Below are 25,214 nucleotides of genomic sequence, written 5' to 3' on the forward strand. Positions count from 1 at the left end.
TAGGACACAGGGTGTGCCCCCACTGGTACATATGTCAAGAGGCAATAATTCAAATGCTTGCAGTCTTAAGCAGGTATAGCCCCAAAAAAACTTTTTTTAATAAAAGGGTCCCTTATTTGGCCATATACTTTTTGGTATGGGGAAACACAAACAAAAAATCACTGTAAATTTGGGCCGCATCTTGAATTAGCGCTAACATTCAAAAAGAATGCCCAAGTGTGCCGGAACTCTGATAGAGATCATTTTCCGCACGTTTCATGAACTGCATCAAAACTTCTTGAGCTAAGCATGTTATTAGGTGGAAAAAGGCATTTTTGGCTTTTCATGGGCCTAACTTTGGAAAAAAGGGGTGGAGCCGACGAAAAATAAGTGTGCAAGTTAGTTTGTATATGATAAAAAACTCGTTTCAAGATTCATCAATTTTATGAATATTTTTTAGTTAGGATGTCACAATGTGTTTTTTGACTATTTCAGGACATACCTTGAAAAATCGGTGGTGGAGCCAGACGAAAAATAGGTGTGCAAGTTGGCGGTAGTGGGGTGGGGTGGGGGGGACTGGGTGGAGGAGCGAGTTGGGGAGAGGGTACAACTTTACATGTTGATAAATATTCATGGAAGGTTTAAGATTTAAAAAAAAAAAAAATGAAGAAAAAAAATTGTTGGGTGGGGAGGGTGTGTGACCAGGGTGGTGGGGGTGACCGGTGGTGGGTACACAACTTTACATGTTGATAATAAATGTTCACTGAAATAAATGAAAGAAGTTTAATGAAATTCTACTAATTGGTTATTTTTATTTACAAATATGTGGATTTTAAACAATTAAAGGGCAATAACTCTGAAGAAACTAAAGACATCCTGACAAAGTTGTGTGTGCTCTACCACAATATGCTGATCTAAATTCATTTTAAGTTTCAAAGTTGTAGGTCAAATATGTCACAAGTTAGGAAGCAGAAATTGCAATATTTATAGTACCCTATATAGTTAATACTAGAAACTAAGGGCCATAACTCTGATGTTACTAAGGCAATCTGACTGACACTTGACAGGCCACATTTCCTTATAGTGGTGAACATGTAGATGAAGTTTTATTTAAATATTCCAAACCACCTCTTAGATATGGCTCCGGACAGACAACACCAAAACTATATCCCTCAGCCTTTGGCGGGGGATAAAAATCTTCAGATAACTTCAAATGTTGACTAATATTGCAATGAAGTTTCTGTCTATAGGTCAAATGCTTTTGGAGATATACTAGTACACAACATAAATTTTCAACAGGCTATTTTTTCAAGGATCATAACTGTAATGATCAAATTAAACATCAAAACTCACAGGTGCAAATTTCATGTGTCAAGTTTAAAACAAATACTTCCAAAAATATCTGCAGCAAACATTTCTGCTGGCCAAATGGACATGGGCAATACTGTATGTTTATGAAACATTGCTATCTTGGCAATTTTGTCGAGTTTTAGAGTCAAACTGACACTTTCGGAGGAAGACCTCCAGGCATTATTTCAGGCAAGACGTAGTGGTCTAGTGGGGGCACCTGGTAATAACTATCATCCTTCCAGCTGGATGGCTTCCTCACACAGAGAATTCTACACACCAAGTGAAGTCTCAAACCCAAACTGGTGTCGAGTATGTAACTCTAAGGCAGTTGAAGGCTGGTTGACCCCCTCTCCCCTCTATATCTTGGCAGTATCTTTCATGTTACTTGTTATTCATTACATTTAGAAACAAAATTTAATACTGTTAATTACATTTCAAAATTAAACAAAACGGAGTGATGCCATGTCAGAATTTTACTTATCTTACAATCTCAATACACTTTCATAGACACAGAAATATAAAACAGCAGAACTTCCAAACCTGAGATTTTCATTATAAAGCAGGAAAAGCACAACTAAAAAATAAGTTCAGCTAGCATCAAGTCTTTGGTTTGATTTGATGCTGAATATTTATCGGTGAAAATTCAATATCTACACCTTAAAACTGATATTTGCTTGAAAAATGGTACTGAACATTCATTTGTATTTTTGCGACTTTGAATATGGTCTAGATGTAAGTAAAATGATGTTTTGCACTAACTAATTTTGATACATTTAAGTACGTTCTTAACAACATGTTCTTTTACTTCTACAATGTATGAACAATTTCATAAACATACCATTATTAAAGGTACTGCCAAAAATGTTGAATAGGATCTCAGCTTTCTTTAAAAAGGGTATAAAAGCTCACTCATAAAATTAAAAGAAAAAATATGTAACACAACAAGTTATATATTACAAAAAAATAATTTATTGCACATTTTGTATTACAGAAATACATTCTGAAACTGATGTCCAGAGTAACCAGGCAACAGTCTCAGTCTACAGTTTTCTGACATTGCTGTGTTTCTTGTATTAAATTGATAAGTGTAAAAACTTTAGTTTCAAAAAACATTGTAAAACAGTCACAATGTTAAATTACATAAAATATTTGTTTCTTAATCGTAACAAAACAGTTTTCCAACCTGGAATCTTCCCATTCAAGAGGACTACTCATTCATAAATAGAAATATAGTCTATAAATTAAGAGATGAAACAATATGGTATGTACTGTTTATCAATATCATCCACATGACCTATTTTGACAGGATTGTTATATGTACTATAAGAACATCAGCTCAGTCCATCTATTTGTTTCTGAATAGTTTCCAGCTGAAATGAAAGTGAAAACAGTGTTAACATACATAAACATATGAATTGTACATAGTACATGTATACACTAATATGTTCCTGTTAAAAGTTTCTTGGCAATCCTGTGATATTGTTAAGCTTGCACTAGATTTATGACTTCTGCTTTTGAAATTGTTCTCATGATATAAGGAAATGAGAAGAAACTGTGTGCATGTTTATCAGGAGTACTAGGTTCCATCATTTAGCAAGTTTTCACAATTTACTTATGATACATCACTCACTATGATGCTTTTATCTTTCAACACTATTGCCAAACAATAAAAATCCCCTACCCAAAGGGGGCATTTGTCAAATCTGTTGCCGTAGGAATCACATATTTATGTTAAAACTAAACTGAAGAACCTGCATATTTTTAAATAACCCAAAATCTTTTTTGAAGTTAATGAAGGATCCACCTATGACTGATGAATGGAAGAAGATACAAGAACAAATGGATGAACAGAAAGACTACCAGTAAATAAAATGATGTGGATATTCTATATATTGCTTTCTATCCATGTAACAAGTTCCATGAAACAAGAGGACCATGATGGTCCTGAATCGCTCACCTCTTCCCACATGATCCAGTTTTGAGTATGACGTCGTTTTTATTATTTGACATAGTGACCTAGTTTTTGAGCTCATGTGACCCAGTTTTGAACTTGACCTAGATATTATCAAGATAAAAATTCTGACCAATTTTCATGAAGATCCATTGAAAAAGATCACAAGGTTTTTCTATTATTTGACCTATTGACCTAGTTTTCGTAGGTACATGACCCTGTTTTGAACTTTGCCTAGATATCATCAAGGTGAACATTCTCACTAACTTTCATGAAGATCTCATGAAAAATATGGCCTCTAGAGAGGTCACAAAGTTTTTCTATTTTTATACCTACTGGCCTAGTTTTTGACTGCACGTGACCCAGTTTCGAAAGTGACCTAGATATCATCAAGGTGAACATTCAGATCAAATTTCATGAAGATCCATTGAAAAATATGGCCTCTAGAGAGGTCAAAAGATTTTTCTGATTTAAGACCTACTGACCTAGTTTTTGACCGCAGATGACCCAGTTTCAAACTTGACCTAGATATCATCAAGATGAACATTCAGACCAATTTTTATGGAGATCCATTCATAAGTATGGCCTCTAGAGAGGTCACAAGGGTTTTCTATTTTTAGACCTACTGACCTACTTTTTGACCGCACATGACCCTGTTTCGAACTTGACCTAGTTTTAATCAAGGTGAACATTCTGACCAATTTTCATGAAGATCCCATGAAAAATATGGCCTTTAGAGAGGTCACAAGGTTTTTCTATTATTTGACCTACTGACCTAGTTTTTGAAGGCACGTAACCCACTTTCGAACTTGACTTAGATATCATCATGGTGAACATTTTGACCAATTTTCATGAAGATCTCATAGTATTATAAATAACCATATATAAACTCTACCTTTCCTTTAATAAACCTTTACACTGTAAAGACAAAAACAACAGCTCTCTCTTTGTTCTGAAGAAAGATTAACCTTAACTCATGAAATTTTACATTCAATTAAAATGCAAACAAAAACCACAAACAAGAGGACCATAATGGTCCTGAATCGCTCACCTCTTCCCACATGACCCAGTTTTGAGTATGACCTCGTTTTTTCTATTATTTGACATAGTGACCTAGTTTTTGAGCTCATGTGACCCAGTTTTGAACTTGACCTAGATATTATCAAGATAAAAATTCTGACCAATTTTCATGAAGATCCATTGAAAAATATGGTCTCTAGAGAGGTCACAAGGTTTTTCTATTATTTGACTTATTGACCTAGTTTTTGAAGGTACGTGACCCTGTTTTGAACTTTACCTAGATATCATCAATGGTGAACATTCTCACTAATTTTCATTAAGATCTCATGAAATATATGGCCTCTAGAGAGGTCACAAGGTTTTTCTATTTTTAGACATACTGACCTAGTTTTTGATCGCACGTGACCCAGTTTCAAACTTGACCTAGTTATCATCAAGATAAACATTCAGACTAACTTTCATACAGATCCCATGAAAAATATGGCCTTTAGAGAGGTCACAAGGTTTTTCTATTAGCTGACCTACTGACCTACTTTTTGACTGCACGTGACCCACTTTCGAACTTGACCTAGAAATCATCAAGATGAACATTCTGACCAATTTTGTTTTTGGAGATCCATTCGTAAGTATGGCCTCTAGAGAGGTCACAAGGTTTTTCTATTTTTAGACCTACTGACCTAGTTTTTGACCGCACATGACCCTGTTTCGAACTTGACCTAGATATCATCAAGGTGAACATTCTGACCAATTTTCATGAAGATCCCATGAAAAATATGGCCTTTAGAGAGGTCACAAGGTTTTTCTATTATTTGACCTACTGCCCTAGTTTTTGAAGGCACGTAACCCACTTTCCAACTTGACTTAGATATCATCATTCTGACCAATTTTCATGAAGATCTCATGAAATATATGGCCTCTAGAGAGGTCACAACGTTTTTCTATTTTTAGACATACTGACCTAGTTTTTGATCGCATGTGACCCAGTTTCGAACTTCACCTAGTTATCATCAAGATGAACATTCGGACTAACTTTCATACAGATCCCATGAAAAATATGGCCTTTAGAGAGGTCACAAGGTTTTTCTATTATTTGACCTACTGACCTAGTTTTTGATGGCATGTGACCCAGTTTCGAACTTGACCTAGATATCATCAAGGTGAACGGTCTGACCAATATTCATGAAGATCTTGTGAAATATATGGCCTCTAGAGAGGTCACAAGGTTTTTCTATTTTTAGACCTACTGACCTAGTTTCTGAAGGCACGTGACCCAGTTTCGAACCTGACCTAGATATCACCAAGATGAACATTCTGACCAATTTTCATGAAGATCTCATGAAATATATGGCCTCTAGAGAGGTCACAAGGTTTTTCTATTTTTAGACCTACTGACCTAGTTTTTGATGGCACGTGACCCAGTTTCGAATTTGACATAGATATCATCAAGGTGAACATTCTGACCAACTTTCATGCAGATCCCATGAAAAATGTGACCTCTAGAGTGGTCACAAGCACAAGTTTACGGACTGACGCACACACGCACGCACGCACGCACGCACGCACGGACGACGGACGCTGTGTGATCACAAAAGCTCACCTTGTCACTTTGTGAAAGGTGAGCTAAAAAGGCTTTGTGACAGTGGGATCCTAATTTGTGAGACTGACAGACAAATGGACAGGGGCACAGTGTAAGTACCCTATGTTGACATGTAAGTTGGGCACTTAAAACATTAACAATTTTAGAATGTTTGTTTTCAGACTTACTTCAGAATTATGCAGATTTAGCCAGAGTTTTACTAAAATGTCCTGAATTTGTAATGCTAAGAATGTGAAACTGACTGAGATGTATTAAAGAACATCATCAAATACATCATCCCTTGTTTTCCTACATTATTTTTAAATGAAAATATACTGTATATAGGCAACTTATTGTCTTCAGCAGTTACTGTAACTGTAATCTATATACAGCTCAGAATTCAGCTACTCCTGACAGGCCTCAGTCAGTTGGCACATGTGATCAGCAATTAACAATACTTACGAATCAGTTACTTTTAACTGCCTTCTAACAGCAGTAGCTATTAACTTCTTTCAGGCAGTAAGAACTACTAATTGTCTTCAAACAAATTAACATTGGTATACCTGGTTATAAAACTGATATAGTTCATCATGAGTGAATTCTACTCGTATTCTTTCTTTATCATCTTGTCCCTCACGATGAACACCAAGTTCAAACAATGCATTTGGTAATTTTTGTTTGGTTTCTGTTGACTGAGCCATTTGTAAATTTAATCTCCAATTTATGTCTGCTAACTGAAATTGAGAAAACAAATACCTCACAATAAAACACCAAAGTGAATTTTCGAAAGTAATACTAATATGCATAGTTATTGAAACTGTTTGGTCTAAATTTCATATTAGATAATTTAAAGATATATTTGACCCAAATTCATATTTGAAAATATGAGCAACTACGTCATAGTATCTAAACTGTAAACATGAAATTAGATTATTTGTGCATATAGACAGTACTGCGCGATAGGTTTATTGTAGTGGTACACACCAAATACATGTATAGCTGAGCACAGCTGGTATAAATGTGTACTAAAAACAATCAAGTTTCTAAAATAACGACAGTTATACATGACATTTAATTGTGTGTTAATTGTAGCTCTGCACTCACAGATTATATACTATTAAGTTTAGTAAAATTTATTTGATATCAGGACACTCTACTTCTAGGCTACACACTCAAAATGAAAGCTCTACTACTAGACTACACACTCTGAACCTCAGTTTCCAACCAGTGCTTTGATCATAGGTATAAATTGTGAACTCTCAAGTATTCTTATTTGTCACCTTTCAACTAGAAGTCTGACTTTGTCCTTACCCACCTACCCAACATATCACTTTTATCACAGAGCCTCCTCTCCCATTTGCCAATGTAGACAAATGCTACAAATTCAAAGAACTGGCTACAGATTTTTGAAAGTGGCGACAAGAATTTTATTAAAATGTGACAATTCAGCTTGAATTTGGCAATTTCTCTCAAAAAGTGGCTACGACTTTCTTAGGCCCAGGGGAGGCCCTGTATCAGTGACTTCAAGTCACACACTATAATTTAACAGGCCTTACTTGATTTGGCATAAGTGTCCTCTGTCTAAGTTTTTGTACAACATCTCTCCCATTTGTAGTCCATGACTCAACAATGGCATCTACCTGGATATATTACATAAACATACATCTTAAATTTGTTCTTTTCATGAGAAGTATTAGTGTATTAGTTCTGAGCAGGTAACATTTACCTTAAATATCAAGTGTTTTTGCTCAAACTTGGCATGAACAAGTATTATAAATAACCATATATAAACTCTACCTTTCCTTTAATAAACCTTTACACTGTAAAGACAAAAACAACAGCTCTCTCTTTGTTCTGAAGAAAGATTAACCTTAACTCATGAAATTTTACATTCAATTAAAATGCAAACAAAAACCACAAACAAGAGGACCATAATGGTCCTGAATCGCTCACCTCTTCCCACATGACCCAGTTTTGAGTATGACCTCGTTTTTTCTATTATTTGACATAGTGACCTAGTTTTTGAGCTCATGTGACCCAGTTTTGAACTTGACCTAGATATTATCAAGATAAAAATTCTGACCAATTTTCATGAAGATCCATTGAAAAATATGGTCTCTAGAGAGGTCACAAGGTTTTTCTATTATTTGACCTATTGACCTAGTTTTCGAAGGTACGTGACCCTGTTTTGAACTTTACCTAGATATCATCAATGGTGAACATTCTCACTAATTTTCATTAAGATCTCATGAAAAATATGGCCTCTAGAGAGGTCACAAGGTTTTTCTATTTTTATACCTACTGGCCTAGTTTTTGATTGCACGTGACCCAGTTTCGAAACTGACCTAGATATCATCAAGGTGAACATTCAGATCAATTTTCATGAAGATCCATTGAAAAATATGGCTTCTAGAGAGGTCAAAAGATTTTAAAAATTTTAGACCTACTGACCTAGTTTTTGACCGCAGTTGACCCAGTTTCAAACTTGACCTAGATATCATCATGATGAACATTCAGACCAACTTTCATACAGATCCCATGAAAAGAATGGCCTCTAGAGAGGTCACAAGGTTTTTTTATTATTTGACCTACTGACCTAGTTTTTTAAGGCACGTGACCCAGTTTCGAACTTGACCTAGATATCATCAAGGTGAACGTTCTGACCAACTTTCATGAAGATCTTGTGAAATATATGGCCTCTAGAGAGGTCACAAGGTTTTTCTATTTTTAGATCTACTGACCTAGTTTTTGAAGGCACGTGACCCAGTTTCGAACTAGACCTAGATATCATCAAGGTGAACATTCTGATGAATTTCCATGAAGATCTTGTGAAATATATGGCCTCTAGAGAGGTCACAAGGTTTTTCTATTTTTAGACCTACTGACCTAGTTTTTGACGGCACGTGACCCAGTTTCGAACTTGACCTAGATATCATCAAGGTGAATATTCTGACCAATTTTCATGAAGATCTTGTGAAATATTTGGCCTTTAGAGAGGTCACAAGGTTTTTCTATTTTTAGACCTACTGACCTAGTTTTTGATGGCACGTGACCCAGTTTAGAACTTGACCTAGATATCATCAAGATGAACATTCTGACCAACTTTCATAAAGATCCCATGAAAAATGTGACCTCTAGAGTGGTCACAAGCAAAAGTTTACGGACGGACGCACGCACGCACGGACGACGGACACCGCACGATCACAAAAGCTCACCTTGTCACTTTGTGACAGGTGAGCTAAAAACGGAACATTCTGTATATTTTCTACCAAAGTTTTCTAAGTTAAAGTTTAATTAATCCAGGCTCAAAATAGTTTATTCTGAAGTTTGTACCATATAAATACAAAATGTGTATTCTAAAAGTATACAAATAAACTGTATATAAACACAAAGTATATAAATACATTGTATACAAATATAAGGCAATAGCAAAATAAATGTATATTTTAAAGAGTACATGTATCAAACCTTTGATTGGTCCATCCCTAACTGAGACAGCTGCTGTGAAAGCACCGCTGGCTTCGCTGTATGATAAGCTGCCTGTAAAATACATGTATATATTGTTTTTTTTTTTGTAATCTTCAAAACTGCAGTTTATTGTTTCTTTTGTTCAATATCATTTAAATCAGGTCACTGAAAAACTTCCATGCAGGTGTTGTTAAAACGTGCAGAAATGTCTTACTGGCTAATTAACTTGTCTCGTTACTTTATATAATTATGTAAAATAGAATATTGTAGGAAACCTGATGAAGGAAAAATTCTAATGTCTGTAACAGTAATTCAAGATCTTGTCCTGACATGCCGAGTGTGGTCTGTAGTTTTTCTTCTTCATCCTCAGAAAATGTGTGCTCATCCTGCAAAAATAAGTATGTTTAAATTACACTTGAAACACATAAGCATACATGTATACATGTGCCCATCGAATGGAAGGACGCCAATGTGACAGCACTATATAAGAGTGATAAAAGAAGTAAACCAGAAAACTATGGACCTATAAGTCTTACTTCTATTTGTGGTAGGCTTTTGGAAAGAATAATAAGAGAGGCAATAGTTACACACTTGGAGTCAAACAATCTAATTTCGATTAATCAACACGGTTTCAGGCGGGGCTACCCCTGTGTGACCCAACTACTTGAATGTATAGAGGACTGGTCAGATAAATTAGATAAAGGTGAAGATGTTGATGTTATTTATATGGATTGTAGGGCTGCATTTGATAAGGTGCCTCATGAACGCCTTTTAAGAAAGATTTGGGGTTATGGTATAAGAGGGAAGGTGTTTGCTTGGATAAAAGATTTTCTTAGCAATAGACAGCAAAGAGTTATGGTGAATGGGTCAATGAGTTCCTGGAAAAGAGTTGTAAGTGGGGTACCCCAGGGTAGTGTCTTAGGACCTGTTAGTCGGGTGCATAGTGAGAAAGATCTTGGAGTTGTCTTTGATGCAGATATGAAGTTTCCTATTCATATCAATGAAAAGGTAAATAAGGCAAACAGGAATTTGGGTCTCATTTTTAGGACTTTTACATATATGGATATAGATATGTTTTTGTCCCTGTATAAGGCACTAATTAGGCCACATTTGGAATATGCATCTGTAGTATGGAATCCAAGATTGAAGAAAGATTTGATTGCTATAGAGAATGTTCAGAGAAGGGCAACTAGGCTCATAGCAGATTTAGGTAACAGAGAATATTGTGAAAGGTTAAGGTTGTTGGGCTTACCTACTCTGGAACATAGAAGGCTTAGGGGAGACATGATACAGGTGTTCAAGATCGTCCATGGGTATGATAGAGTTAACAGTGAAAAGTTTTTCTCCTTGACAGGTCATAACAGAACTAGGGGTAACATTTATAAGTTGTATAAGAAACGATCTAACTCTGAATTGAGAAGACGTGTTTTCAGTCAAAGAGTAATTGATACCTGGAATGAATTACCTGATAATGTAGTGTCAGCACCCTCAGTAAATGCATTTAAATCGCGTTTAAATAAACATTGGGTGGGTCTTTCCATAAAATTTAAGGCTAGTTGCTATCAATAATGTTGTGACATTGTGATGACTATAAGTTAATAAGAATATGTGTGTGAAGAATGCATCATGTACACGGAAGTTGTTACTAACGAAGAATTTGGGAGAACACAAAGAAAAGGGCCGTCAGAAACGATACGTTTATATGAATTTATTCATATGTGGCCTCTACAACAGTATGAACAGTATGTATGACTGAGTGCTGACAAAAAACTAACCTTCAAGTGTAATTTCTGTAAGATACGAGACACAACCAGAGGAAATTTCCCTTGATCAACTTCGTTGATTAGCCCCACTGCCTTTTTAATGCTGGAATACGAAATGTTTATTGAAAATGTGTCTCTGTGTAATACAGCTTATGTGTTTCTTCAACAGAAAAGTTGCTTCAGAACATAAATTTGGAAGCACTATACATGTAATTTCATACTGATAATAGCAGCAAATATCAATTGTGAAGGAAGTGTATATCAGCATGACAGTCATGCTGAATATTTTTCTTATCCACATGATGGTTGTGCCAATTAGTATCTTTGTCTGCATGACGGATGTTTCGGTAACATTTCTATTTTTGGCATATGGGACATTGACGTAAAAGAAACTATTTAGTGTCATGTTCATTGTTTAAGATATTTACAAATCAAAAGACATTAAATAAATATTAAAACAATACCGCAACAAATGAAAGTATTACATACCTTTTTTATTAGTTTAATAGCTTCATAAACTAATTCATCAATTGCAGAGTATTACAATACCTTAATGGCGTGTTTCTTACTTTTCATATTTATGATTTTAATTCAATAATTGAATAAATCATACATAAAGTATTCAACATAATAATTATAGGTGTCATAACTGCATGCTGTCATGTGTTGTTAACTTACCAAAATAAGCATGGTACAACTGTCAAATAATCGGTACTATGGAAGTCTGATAAGCAGGGAAAAACTTCAGAAATTAAGGTATATAAACTAAATTTTATACATATATACGCAGGGCTCCAGAAAATATTTTTGGCCTGTAAGTATTACTCATCATAATTTTTGTGAATGAGTAAAATGGTAAAATCTGAAATTTACAAGGAGTAATTTTACTCCTGAAAATCTGTAAATGTGAAAAAAAAAGAAAACAGTTTTACAACATATTTATTAATTTATAACTTGGCTTACTCTGGCTTAAAACACCGCTAATAAATCCAACAGAATACTCAATATAGCTTTAAATATGTTTCAATGATCGTTCTTGTTGGTTTAAAGATGCGAAGAGTGTTTGTTCACTTTTTACAATCTTAGAAAGAGACAATTTGTTGTTTACACTACACTGGAGGTTGATATACACAGTATTTTTAGTCATATGAATAACAACAGTGACTGGCATGACTTTCTAGGCATGATCATCATGTGGATAAAGTCATATGGATATAGAAAATTATCAGCATGATCACAGTATATATCCCAAACAAAAAAAAGGCCCAATAAACACTGTCAATAAACACCACTAAAACCATGATCCGCAAGCGAGTTGTTAATCCAATAAACACCATCAAAACCGTGTTCCAATTTCAGATGCAAATGAGCTAATGGATCGCTAATTAACATAAATATGTCATTTAACAACACGCTAATGGAGCGCACAATAGATCGCACAATGGAACGCATAATAGATCGTATAATGGAACGCATAATAGATCGTATAATGGATATATAATAGATCGCTTAATAGATCACTCAATGGAATGCGTTTCATCAAACTGATAAATTCCTAACTACAGGCTGTATTTAATTGAAACCTGATGCATTCAGTTTTGGCAAATCGTTTATGTGACTGGGTATATAATATAGCCTGGATCTGCAGAGATATGCAGTAACTGTTGAAAAGGTTTTTCTGTTAAAATTATTCAAATATTACGGTAATTTGTTAAATAATGTATATAGCAATCATTCAACATTTTCATGATCATTTGGATGCAGTTTTTTACAAATCATTTGATAAATCCTGCAACTAACAGAAATTCCATCTTAAATTTTGTGAAATATGGATATAGACAAAGAGAAACATATATTTATTAACTAGTTTCAATATAAGAAAGTAATATACAGGTCATTAGAATCAGCATTTCAAAAACTATTGTGTTATGCATTTGATAAATCTTTGAATTCTAACATACAATGAAATCTCGATCGATCTATAAAGATCGAGTCAAAATGTTAACATGCATTTATTTATACTGAATTGTAAGTACATGTATTAAGAAAATACCTTTAGTTGTAAATCATAGAAATTAAATGAAATAACAACCACCATTTTCTCTTCAGTAAATCCATATGTCCAACCCCTACACTTACAACCTACAAAATGCGCTAATTTCTGTCCCTCTATATTATACCTTAGATGAGATTACATTACATAACCATAGAAACTAGAGGATCTGCTGTTACGGTACATTTGATGGATTTAAACCATATGTTTCCCGATAAAAGAGGAGAAAGCCTTCTGAATGGCTCTGTAAAGTTAATAACTCGCTTCAAAATCGCAATCCATTTAATGGAACACATTCCGTTAGCGATCCATTGCAACCATTTCTTGATTGTTTCAATGGATCACTAATGGAACGCACTAACAAACACCAAATAAGTGGTTTTGACAGTGTTTATAAGGTGTTTTTATAGTGTTTATTAGAAAAAAAATTTGTTTGGGAGTGGCACAGTGCGGATATAGCCTCGGCCAATACAAATTAATTGAAATAACGATGCACTTCTCCAGTTTTTTTTATATCATGGTAAAGAAATATGTCATATGCATGAACGAGTGTAAGCATTAATGCATACATATATACAATGCAGCGGTTAGTAATGCAATATGACAAATCAACTGACCTACCATCAGCATTATCCGTAAAAAGTTATCCGAATACTTAAACGGTTAGGGAGATAATACTGATATTCACTCAATAATGTGTGATGTAAATAGTAAATATCACTTCTGCCTTGACAAACATGCTTATGTGAATTTTATTCTCTCGAAACTAAGGGAAATTACACAGCTGACACTGAATAATTGAGGAAATACCTGGGGGTGGAAGTAAACATCAACGCCATTTTGACTGGTGCGGAGGTTAATTTTACCTTTCCGAAAAAAAGCTGTGATTCCCAAATTTATGTAATATTTTCATCAGTTTTAATTAAATCACTTTCTATGCCGGTAAAGGCTACACAAGAGATAATTTGTAATATATTGATACATTAGTAGTTCCTCTTCAGTAGCTAAATTCAGCATTTTTATAGAAACACGTTTTTAAGATACATTTAGAGGTCAGAGGCCATGTTTTATGCTGTGTCCACCACATAAATACTCTAAAGACAAGTCTTGCATGAAGTGCACTGCCCGTCCGGATCACAGGTACTCTGCGGCTGGACATAAAAGCCGGTGTGTTGACTACCCGCCTAGTCAAACTAATTTGATGTGAGCCTAGAAAATATCTGGAGCAATTTCCATCGCTGCCGTTGCTTTACATGTTTCAGGTTTAAATGGCGATTATGTCACAAATTGGCCATTATTATAATTTACGAACATTCTGGGCCGGTGGTCTAGTGGTAACATGTACACTTGACTGTCAATCCAGAGGTCAGGGGTTTGAATCCCGGTCCAGGCACTGGAAATTTCTGAGATGCTGTTGAGTGTCTCCCGCCTAACTTAGAGGCCTGTACTGGTTCTTCCCAGGAAAGACGGCTTCACGTGTATCGGTGCTATACACCAGGCACGTTAAAGAACCAGACTGTCTAAGAGCCGGACAAGTCTGTATCTGAAAAGGTCATTTATATCTGTTCTGGGGGCTTTATCTCGCTCTGTCCCGGCTCTGGTCAGATCGCTCTGTGTCTGTACTAGTAGAGGATGAATTTCGCGCCCTGTGTGGCTACGTTTGCTATGTAAAGCGCCTTTGAATGTGTTTATCATGAAAAGGGCGCTATATAAATCTGGTATAATACTAATGATCGATATAATAATAATAAAATTCAAATAAAACTTGTGTATGTAACAATTAATTAACAGGAAATTCAGTTCCTCATTGATTTATGTAAAAATTAACAAATTTACGAACATTCTGGTGATTTAAACCAATGTATGTTACAGTGACATACACCATTAATGTTTACCGCATCTACACAGCATTATGCACAAGCGATAAAACCAATAACTTTACACAAAGTGCTATAAAAATAAATAGATTTGTAACTTGTAAGGCGTATAGAGCAAATCTCGCCAACATCACATGGGAACTGAATGAGAGCTGGCTTTACCGGTGTATGAAACAGACAGCAGAAGGATAAAAATTTGTGTCATGACAAATTTTCTATCAGATCGTTTGTTTATAATGATAATGGTGTTTTTTAAATGTTGTTAGTATTTTCTTCACGGGGAAGGGATGAATTTATGATTGGAAGTCTGGAAAATCAAAAGTGGTTATTTAGTTTATACATGATAATTTATTTTAGGTCGATTGTGAAGAAAGTTCTACAACTTATATTAATCACTCTCGACAACTCATTCCTGATGGAATCTATTGCCAAGAGGGTATGAGAAAAAAGGCCAGTTTCCCTTTTTTTAATGCTGAGCGCCAAGCAAGGGAGCTGCTGGTACCATTTTTCACGTCTTTGGTATGACTCGACCGGAGATTGAACCTACGTCCTGCCGCACCTGAAGCGGACGCTTTACCCAGATCTAGCTACTGTTATAATGACCCTTTTATTATATACCTCTACCTTTTTGTTTGTTGTTTTGTTATTGAATGAAATCTTCAATGTTTATCGATATTAAATTGGAACTAAGTGAACTTTTATAGAACTGAGTCAGGTCATGCATATTAATGAAAGTAGTCTGGCAGCATACAATACGGAAGGTACAATACGGAATTTAAAAGGTACAATACAGAATTTTTTTCTGCCTGTTCATATTTAATTGTGAAATACAAGCCAATTTTAATACAGAATTTATATAGGTATATAATAAAGAAAATTGTCAGCTTGTCCGTAGTGCGGATATAGCCTCAGAAAATACAAAGGCCAAATCTGGCTGTCATAACTTATAATATTAACCATTCAAGATATTGACTTCAAACTTGGGATATAGATAGGTGGTGTTAAGACAATTTGCAGAGTGCATGAACCAGGGTCCCCATGGTAGGTTAAAGGTCAAGATCAAATCTTGCCATCATATTTTGTGTCCAGAGTATAACTTAAAAAAATATTAAATATTTTGACTTGAAACTTGGAATAAAGGCAGGTGGTGATGAAACAATGTGCAGACTGCAACAATGTTCCCTTCCCCAATGCACACACCCTTTTTAGCTTGGGTGACAGGGTGAGCTTTTGTGACTGCATTTTGTCCTTCGTCTGTCCGTCCGTTCACAATTTCTTGTGAACATGATAGAGACACATTTTGCAATGGATTTAAATCAAACTTGCACACAACTTGTATTGGCATAATATCTCGATTCCTTTCGAAAACTGGCCAGATCCCATCATGGGTTCCAGAGTAATGGCCCCTTAATGGGCCAAATTTGCTATTTTGGTTTTTGCAGCAATATAGAGACTTTATTTATGGTTTGATTGGATACAAACTTGCAAAATATCTTTAGCAAAAGATTTTATATCTAATGGATTCCATGATGAATCCGTCAGATCCAATAGTAGGTTCCGGAGTTATGGCCCGATTGACCCCTGGAAGAGCCAAAATTTGTTAATTTTTACCTTGTGAACATGACAGAAGTGACATTTTACATTCAATTTTAACCACACTTACACACAATTTAAGTCACAATAAGATCTTGGTTCCTTTTGAAAACCGGCTAGATACCATCATGGGTTGTAGAGTTACTGCCCTTGAATGGGGCAAAATTTTCTATTTTGGCCCTTTCAGCCATAATTATAGAGGTTTCATTTATTTTTTGATTTGATACAAACTTGTACAGAATGTTTATCTTGATGATCTCAAGGTCAAGTTCGAAACTGGTCAAAAACTAGGTCACCAGTTATATCAAAGAAAAAGCTTATTAACACTGTAGAGGCCACATTTATGACCCTATTTTCATGAAATTTGGTCAGAATGTTTATCTTGATGATTCCAAGGCCAAGTTTAACACTTTAACCCTTAGCCTGCTGGCGGCAAGTGGTTCTGCCTTTGCGGCCAGTGCAGACCAAGATCAGCCTGCACGTCTGTGAGGTCTGATCATGGTCTACACTGTTTGCTATTCAGTCAGTATCTTTTTGGTAAGCATCCCTTTTAACAGTTAATGGTACTGTCCAAATTGAAAGATGGACAAGTTCATTATAGAAATTTAGCAGGGTAAAGGTTAAACAAATGAGCAATATAGGGTCATCATGACCCTCTTGTTAGTTTTTTGACCTTCAGTATCTTGTCACAACCACCGCACATACACACCCTGCTTGGCGGAGCTCTTGTTTATTGTAGTTACAAGAACCTTCTTTTAGTATAAGATTACTTGTATCCCTTTATTAAATATGTAATCTGAAAATTTGTGATGCTTAGTAACATCACAATACTGTCCATTATTTCAGAAAGTATGGCATCCAAAATAGACAGAAGCACGAGAATGATGATCAGGTTATCAAGAAGGGGATGTACAAATAGACCTTTCTACCATATTGTTGTAATGAGAAATAGGCAGCCAAGGGATAAAAAGGTCACAGATCAACTCGGAACTTTTGATCCGCTACCAAACATACACAATGAGAAGCTTGTGGCAATAGACTTTGAAAAGTTACGGAGGTGGTTAGAGAAGGGAGCCATTTGTAGTCAACCTGTAGAGGTTTTACTAGGTAATTATATACAAACATGTTTTTGTAAAAACTACCCTTTATTCTGGGGATGTCTTTAATCAGAGGGAATATGTCTGAACTAGGGGTCTGAGCGCCATTTCACAAAACTTCATAAGTTTCATCCAAAACTTTTTAAGTTCCCTCCTAAGTATGGACTTTTAAAACACATTTGAGCCGCACCATGAGAAAACCAACATAGTGCGTTTGCGTCCAGCATGGATCCAGACCATCCTGCACATCCACGCAGTCTGGTCAGGATCCATGCTGATCGCTTTCAAAGCCTATTGCAATTTGAATTAGAGAAACCATCAGCAAACAGCATGGATCCTGACCAGACTGCGCAGATGGTCTGGATCCATGCTGGTTGCAAACACACTATAATGGTTTTCTCATGGTGTGGCACATTTATTTCGTGGGATATAACTTCTATCCTAATTAAAAGACATTGTTAATTCAGCTTTAGGACAGATCTATCAGATTCTTATTTTTGTTTTGCTTATATTCTAAGAATAGCCAAATAGGTAGGATGAATCTACTTAATGATATTCTTGAAACACCTTACTCCTAAGTTCTAATTTTGTCCGAAGTAGGCTTTGTGAAACGGACCTCAGTAGAGCTAGATGGCCCACTGATTCAACTCCATAGGTAGAGCACAAATACATAGATTGCTGAGTTGTTAGTTAGATTTCTAGGTAAGGTGTATTTTTCCATGACAATTTCATCAAATATGTGTTTGAAATCATTTGTCCTCCACCACTTGTTCATGTTGAGAAGTTGACAGTTACTTGCAGTGAATAGATTAGTTATGGTACAGAATCCAGGAATGCTGGTAAAGTTAAATGGCAGCCGTGACATGATAAGTGAAATACTGTTAAAACAGGGCTTAACTTCAAACAAAATAAAAAAAAAAAGCCAGATGACTTTTGTTCACTGGTGGTGTTTAGCACAGATTTAACTGCAGTTTTATTCAATGTCTTTAGTGGCTTATTTGATTACATACATTACAGTGGTGTTATAATCAAATAATTTTGTCACTAATATGGAACTTCATCTAAAGTGAGACATAAAATAAAATATAAAAAATATTGAAAAATAACACCAGTCATAAAAGACATTTATGAACCAGGATCGTTCAAGTAGACTGTTATAAATAAATAACCTGGATAAATATTTTTTTAATAAGAAAATTCAGCTTTATGGTGGTTTATTTTAAAATGTAAACAGTCTACAAGTCTCACAGAAGTAAATGTTTTATTCACTCACCAGAGCATAGTGTAGTCAGTGTTATTTTGGTCACTGTCTGTACCATATGTTGTCCATCAACATCTTCTGTAAACATCTCCACTAAAACCATGAGGTTGAAGTTGATAAAATTTAGCATGGAAGCTCCGTAGGTGGTCATCTACCAACGTTGTAGCTCAGTAGGTAGAGCGCCGATCTACAGATCGTCGGGTGGGCCGTATGTTCCCCGTGACATTGATAAAAGACTTTGTGTCTGAAATCATTCGTCCTCTACCTTTGATTCATATGGGGAAGTTGGCAGTTACTTGTGGAGAAAAGGTTTGTAATGGTACAGAATCCAGGAACATTGGTTAGGTTAACTGCCCGCCATTACGTAACTGAAATACTGTTGAAAAACGGCGTTTAACCCAGCACAAACAAACAAACAAAACCAAAGTCGTTCAAAGAAATCCATTTGTACAGAACACTGATTGCAATGGAAATGAAAAACTTTGAAAATATTCTTATTTGGCCTTGTGTCCACAAAACATTACCAGTCTCTGCTGAGTTTGATAAATTACATGTTTAAAGTTAAATGTTAAGTTAATTTCAAGTGACTATTCAGTATTGATGGTCAGTCTCAACTAGAATTCAGTCTTAAAGGTCTAGTAAAATTTGCTATTAAAATTTCAGTCTGAAACTCGTATGAGCTCTGAAAAATGCTTTGTGAACATTGGTCCAGAAACCTTTGGCCAGATTTTAAAATAATACATGTATCTTAGAGGTCCACTACCAATATTGTTCAAATTATTTGAAATCATTAAAAATTTGGCCTCGAGATAGCATGGTCATTTTCCCTGTATTTGTTCTGTAAAGCCATTTATTTTATGAACACATAATTTTGTACTTATGTCCAAACAGTTACCTCTTGGATTTCGACTTTTGATCATAAAGTGAATAGAAAGTTGACTAGTTATTTGAGATTTAATTTTAGGGATAGACTCAGCTGTAAAATCCATGAATATGTGCCACTAAAATATTTTTGATTTTATAGTGAGGTGGAAACTTGAAAAAAATCCTCTTGTCATAAACTGCTGACTAGAAATTCATCAATCAGAAATTAGTTGACCATCTGCTGAGATTGTTCAAATTATTCAGATTGATCATAGACATGGCTGCCACAGGCAATATGTAAAATGTATAGTTGGAACTTTTGAAAAAAATGTCTGAAACTGCTGGTCCAGTTTAAAAATAATTTCCCACAAATTTCCTTTGGTGACCTCCTTCTAAATTGTCCAGATTAATCTTAGCAGATTGACTGAAAAAACACTTGGCCACCAGAGGGCATGGTCACTTTTCCATATACATGTATGTAGAGTGTAAACTTTAAGATTCTCATCAGAAACTGATAGACTGAGTATAAAATCTGTTCTCAAAAATGTTTCTAAGCTAGATGACCTTCTATAAAGATTGCTCCATCAAAGGTAAATCATGACGTCTATAAAGTGTGATCACTTTCCCTGAAAACATCAGAGAGCTTCCCAGAATATGGAGGCAGAACTTCTCTTGAATGACAATGCCAAAATTGTTAAGAAGCTGTGAAACTTGAGTGAGCAATTTATGGCTTATTATGTCTGTCTTGTTTTGTTGATTATGGGAGATGTCAGCATTAAGTAGGAGGCAATATATGTTTTGTTAAGTGAAAAATATTTTTTGTTCAAAAGTTTGAAAATATTTGTACAGTGGAACCTCCCTAATCCGAACCCCTCAGATTCGAAAACCTCTCAAAACTGAACGAATTATTTGGTCCCATTTTTATGCCCCCACTTTTGGGGGGGGGAGGGCATATAGATTTGCCCTTGTCTGTCTGTCCTTCCGTCCTTCCTTCCGAGAATGTTGTGTCGCGCGTAGCTCCAAAAGTTTTCGACATAGAGTCACAAAACTTTACAGGAATGTTGGTCAGCATGTGTAGTTGTGCACCTGGGGTTTCGCGTTCAGATTCATTCAGTCTTGTAGGAGTTATGGCCCCTGACTTTGTAAAAATTGGTCATTTTAATGTTGTGTCGCGCCTTGCTCCAAAAGTATTTGACGTAGAGTCACAAAACTTTACAGGAATGTTGGTCAGCATGTGTAGTTATGCAACTGGGGTTTTGCGTCCGGATTCATTCAGTTTTGTAGAAGTTATGGCCCCTGACTTAGTAAAAAATTGGTCATTTTAATGTTGTGTCGTGTGTAGCTCCAAAAATATTTGACCTAGAGTCACCAAAGTTTACAGGAATGTTGGTCAGCATGTGCAGTTGTGCACCTGGGGTTTCGCGTCTGGATTCACTCAGTCGTGAAGGAGTTAAGGCCCCTGACTTAGTTAAAAATTTATCATTTTAATGTTGTGTCGCGCGTAGCTCCAAAAGTGTTTGACCTAGAGTCACCAAAGTTTACAGGAATGTTGGTCAGCATGTGCAGTTGTGCATCTGGGGTTTCGCGTCCAGATTCATTCAGTCTTGTAGGAGTTATGGCCCCTGACATAGTTAAAAATTGGTCATTTTAATGTTGTGTCGCGCGTAGCTCCAAAAGTATTTGACCTAGAGTCACCAAAGTTTAAAGAAATGTTGGTCAGCATTTGCGGTTGTGCACCTGGGGTTTTGCGTCTGGATTCATTCAGTATTGTAGGAGTTATGGCCCCTTACCTAGGAAAAAAATTGTGTCCTTTGTCATGTAGTGGGGGCATCTGTGTCCCATGGACACATTTCTAGTTTCTTATTCATTCTCTGTTGTAAAGATACCCTTGTAAATCGAAACCTCTCTACTCCGAAAACCGAACTGAATTTTGTGATTTTTATATCTAATTACATTAAAATCTACCCTTCTAATCCAAACCTTAGTCAACATTATCTGATGTAAATCTTGCTCACTATTGACATTTTTAGTCTGTTTACAATTTTAACTATTACTCTTTATAAAGGTGTCAACAACAAAAGGGCCAAACACTGATAATCAAAAGTCGTGTCAGATTTTTGCTTTGTAGATGCATGCAATAAGCACAGGTGTGAAAGAAGCAAGTACAAGTACTTTGTTTGTGGATAGACATATATGCAATAAGTACTGTCAATGTAATAGATCCTTATTAATCTGTACCTTCCTCACATATTTTTGTGCAATTTGTTCATTTAAAGCAGCAAATTTATTCACTGAAAATGGTACTAAATAGGATCATTACAATAACCGGACAAGTAAAATATTCTCCTTTTAGCTACTTTTGGGAATGTAGGAGTGGTGAAAAAATGTTTACAAGTGATACTGAGAAGTTGAATTAACATGAAAATTTCATTACACTAAAACAATCTACATATTGCTTATTATTTGATTATTCTTTATTAGTCTGTGCACAAACGGATAAATCTACACATTTTGTTTAACAAATAGCATAATTTTTCGTTCTAAAATGGAAACCTTTCTAAGCCGAAAACCCCTCTAAAACTTTTTTCTGGTCCAAGCATGTTCGGATTAGACAGGTTCCACTGTAGTATGAAACATATAAGTAATAAGTTAATTTGACGCCTCAGAAGTAGAAGGGCGTAAGTGGAAAATCATAGTTTTCTGCAAAACGAAAAAAAAAACTGTCTATGACAGATACGCCCTTCCAATTCTACAGACGAAAGTGGACCTTTCTGGTACAACAATTAAGTGCAGATACGCCCTTCTATTACTATGATTCTGAAGAACTTTTTACTAACGCCCTTTTATTATTGGTGAATTTGGTCAACACAGCAGTTTGTAACAAAAAATAATTGTTTCATAGGATTATGCCCCTTGGTATGTAGTTTCAAAAAATGTATAATTCATAAAAGGGTGTAACTAACACTTACGCCCTTCTTATTCTGGAGCGTCGATATTGTAAAATAATTTGTAAGAAATGAAATAAATACATAGAAGATATTTGTTTATTTCAGTGTAAAATTGAAACATCTTTCATGAGTGAACACCAGATGCAAAATTTTCACGAGTGGGATAGCCACAAGCGAAAATGTAAGATATGGTGTTCATAAGTGAAAGATATTTTTATCTTTCTTGTAAAACAAAAAAAACTCCCTTTTTATTCCATGTTTGGATTAAATATACCCATTTTATAGTTTCTTATTTGTGAAAAATATATCTTGTATTTTTCACTGAAAATACCTGATGTGTTTCACTCTAATATTTCAATAATTCACTGTAAAACATGTAATAAAAGTTGATTTCTTAATTCGGTTTAATATATCTTTATTTCAGGCTATGCTGGATTTTTTCCTGTCCATCCAAGAACTAGACTTTCTTCTTTTAGAAAACAGAGAAAATTAGAGGAACAAAATGCAATTAACCAAACAGAAGTAGAAGGAAAGACTGAGGAAAGCAAAATCAGTTGATAACACAAAACTGTAAAATGTGAAAAAAATCTTTGTGAAAATTGTGTTGGATCTGTTAAGCATAGAGATATTAATGTTTTTAATTACATATTATAAAGAGGAATTTAAATGTGACTCTTTATTAAGTATGCGCCAATTAATTTTGGCTGGAATGTAAAGCAGAGAACATATATAAGTTTCCTATGAGAAATGAGTGGAACTACAGCTTTGCTTGAACGAGTTACATTTTAATTAGATGTGCAGCTGGTTCAACAGGACATCTCCAGAAAGAACTGATATGCAAAATATTTCATTAATGATTTCATGTTACATTTTTGATGCAGTTCTTCAAAAACTTATAAATCAGTTTGGACAGGGAAATTTTTATTTCTGCATTTCTATGACAGTACTTTGTTTCGTCCTCTTTAAAAATATCCAAGGTGATTACCAGTTTGAAATTGTTATTACATATTGAAAACTGTGTACCTTTTGTTTATGAGACATCACATAATTTCTGTGTTTCTGTGAACTGCAAGTAAATTTACAAAAATTTATTTATGAAACAGGCTATTTTGAAATTAAAAGATGTGATAAATAGTTTGCTTGGAATTGTACTTATACCTTTTTTGTGTGAGCAACTTGTATAATAAGGTCAATTCTTTGCATAGAAGGGTTAAAAGTATTAAGAGAAAATCTTAAATCTCTGAAATATTTTTGAGAGACAGCTATTGCCTACTATTGAAACAGTAAAAAGCAATAAGGGTTAACAAATACTGCTTAAAAATTAATTTTCGGGAAAAAACAACATTTTTTGTTGTCTACTGATAACTGCCAAAGTATAACTTAGAATTCATAAAACAATGATATTTAGGTTGATATTTTATGAATTTGATGAAATTAATTTTACCTTATAAAGTAACTGGATGATGAATCAGATGTCATAGATATTACCTGCTTAGTTTGCTGACCAAATGTTTTCATATTAAATAAATTTTATTGTCTACAACTCACACAATCTTAGTGTTTTTAGTTTTTTCATGCTCAGAGTGAGCTACTGTGACTGCTCACTATCCGTCTGTTGTCCATCTACACTTTTCTTCAAATGACATCTCTGAAACTGCTGGTTAAAATTGCACCAAACTTGGTCAGTAGCCTCCTAGCATGTTTCTGTATCTAGTTTGTTTAAATGTTTAGGGTCACTTTTAAGGGTTGCCAGAGTTAAAAATAGAAAAACTAGAAAGACTTCTTCTCATTTTCTGTTTGGATCTTGGTTTGTAGCATCATTACAAGGTCCACTCTAAAGTTTATTCAAATAGGGGCACTTGACTTAGTCCCAGACCAAAAAATAGAAATATCTTTAAACAACTTCTCATTAACTGCTTGATGGATCTTCATTTAACTTCTGCTAGAGCTAAAAATAGAAATACCTTTAAACAACTTCTTCTCTTGAATTGCTTGATGGATCTTCATTTAATTTGATACTGTAACATCACTGTAAGGTCTGCTCCCAAAGTTAATTCAAATGGGGGCACCAGACCCCTTTAAGAGGCCTCAGGAGCTAATTACTTCTCATGAACAGCTTGATAGATCTTCACCAACCTTGGTCTGTAGCTTCATTGTAAGGTCCTCTCCAATATTGTTCAAATGGGGGAGCTTTGGCTCCTTTTTGTTGCCACTAGGGCTAAAAATAGAAATACCTTTAAATGACTTGTTCTCATTAATGACATGGTAGATCTTCATCAAATTTTGTCTGTAGCATCATTATAAGGTCTTTTCCAAATTTTATTCTAATGGGTGCAATCGGCACCTTTAAAATAGACGTAAAAATAGAAATAAATTTAAACAACATCTTATCACGAATGGCTTCATGGATTTTC

At 35.1% G+C, this 25,214-nt stretch overlaps 2 protein-coding genes across 6 annotated transcripts; one reads left to right on the forward strand and one right to left on the reverse strand.

Moving 5' to 3' along the window:
• Positions 1-1,784: 1,784 nt before the first annotated feature.
• On the reverse strand, positions 1,785-14,090 carry LOC123566161 (COMM domain-containing protein 10-like). Its single transcript, XM_045360047.2, has 7 exons — positions 13,971-14,090; positions 11,120-11,210; positions 9,620-9,730; positions 9,345-9,416; positions 7,433-7,516; positions 6,440-6,610; positions 1,785-2,699 (listed from the first exon to the last, which is right to left on the reverse strand). The coding sequence occupies exons 1-7, from the start codon at positions 13,997-13,999 to the stop codon at positions 2,661-2,663; spliced, it is 597 nt and encodes a 198-aa protein (XP_045215982.1). The 5' UTR covers positions 14,000-14,090; the 3' UTR covers positions 1,785-2,660.
• On the forward strand, positions 13,939-24,352 carry LOC123566162 (probable 28S ribosomal protein S16, mitochondrial). Of its 5 annotated transcripts, none has more exons than XM_045360049.2 (3): positions 13,939-14,060; positions 17,477-17,737; positions 23,225-24,352. In XM_045360049.2, the coding sequence occupies exons 2-3, from the start codon at positions 17,482-17,484 to the stop codon at positions 23,356-23,358; spliced, it is 390 nt and encodes a 129-aa protein (XP_045215984.1). In that variant the 5' UTR covers positions 13,939-14,060; positions 17,477-17,481; the 3' UTR covers positions 23,359-24,352. The 5 variants fall into 5 exon arrangements, with proteins under 5 accessions (XP_045215984.1, XP_045215985.1, XP_045215987.1 ...); XM_045360050.2 differs by having other exon boundaries at positions 14,010-14,102; XM_045360052.2 differs by having other exon boundaries at positions 14,028-14,127.
• Positions 24,353-25,214: the final 862 nt, after the last annotated feature.

This window comes from Mercenaria mercenaria, chromosome 8 (assembly GCF_021730395.1).
Source record: "Mercenaria mercenaria strain notata chromosome 8, MADL_Memer_1, whole genome shotgun sequence".
In the NCBI taxonomy this organism is placed as follows: Eukaryota; Metazoa; Mollusca; class Bivalvia; order Venerida; family Veneridae; genus Mercenaria; species Mercenaria mercenaria.

Coding starts and splice junctions, on each gene's coding strand:
- LOC123566162 (XM_045360049.2), top strand. CDS start 17,482: ATGGCATCCAAAATAGACAGAAGCACGAGAATGATGATCAGGTTATCA. Junction 17,738..23,224: donor ACCTGTAGAGGTTTTACTAG/GTAATTATATAC, acceptor TCTTTATTTCAG/GCTATGCTGGATTTTTTCCT.
- LOC123566161 (XM_045360047.2), bottom strand. CDS start 13,999: ATGGCGTTGATGTTTACTTCCACCCCCAG. Junction 9,731..11,119: donor TACAGAAATTACACTTGAAG/GTTAGTTTTTTG, acceptor TTATTTTTGCAG/GATGAGCACACATTTTCTGA. Junction 7,517..9,344: donor TAGGGATGGACCAATCAAAG/GTTTGATACATG, acceptor TAATATATCCAG/GTAGATGCCATTGTTGAGTC.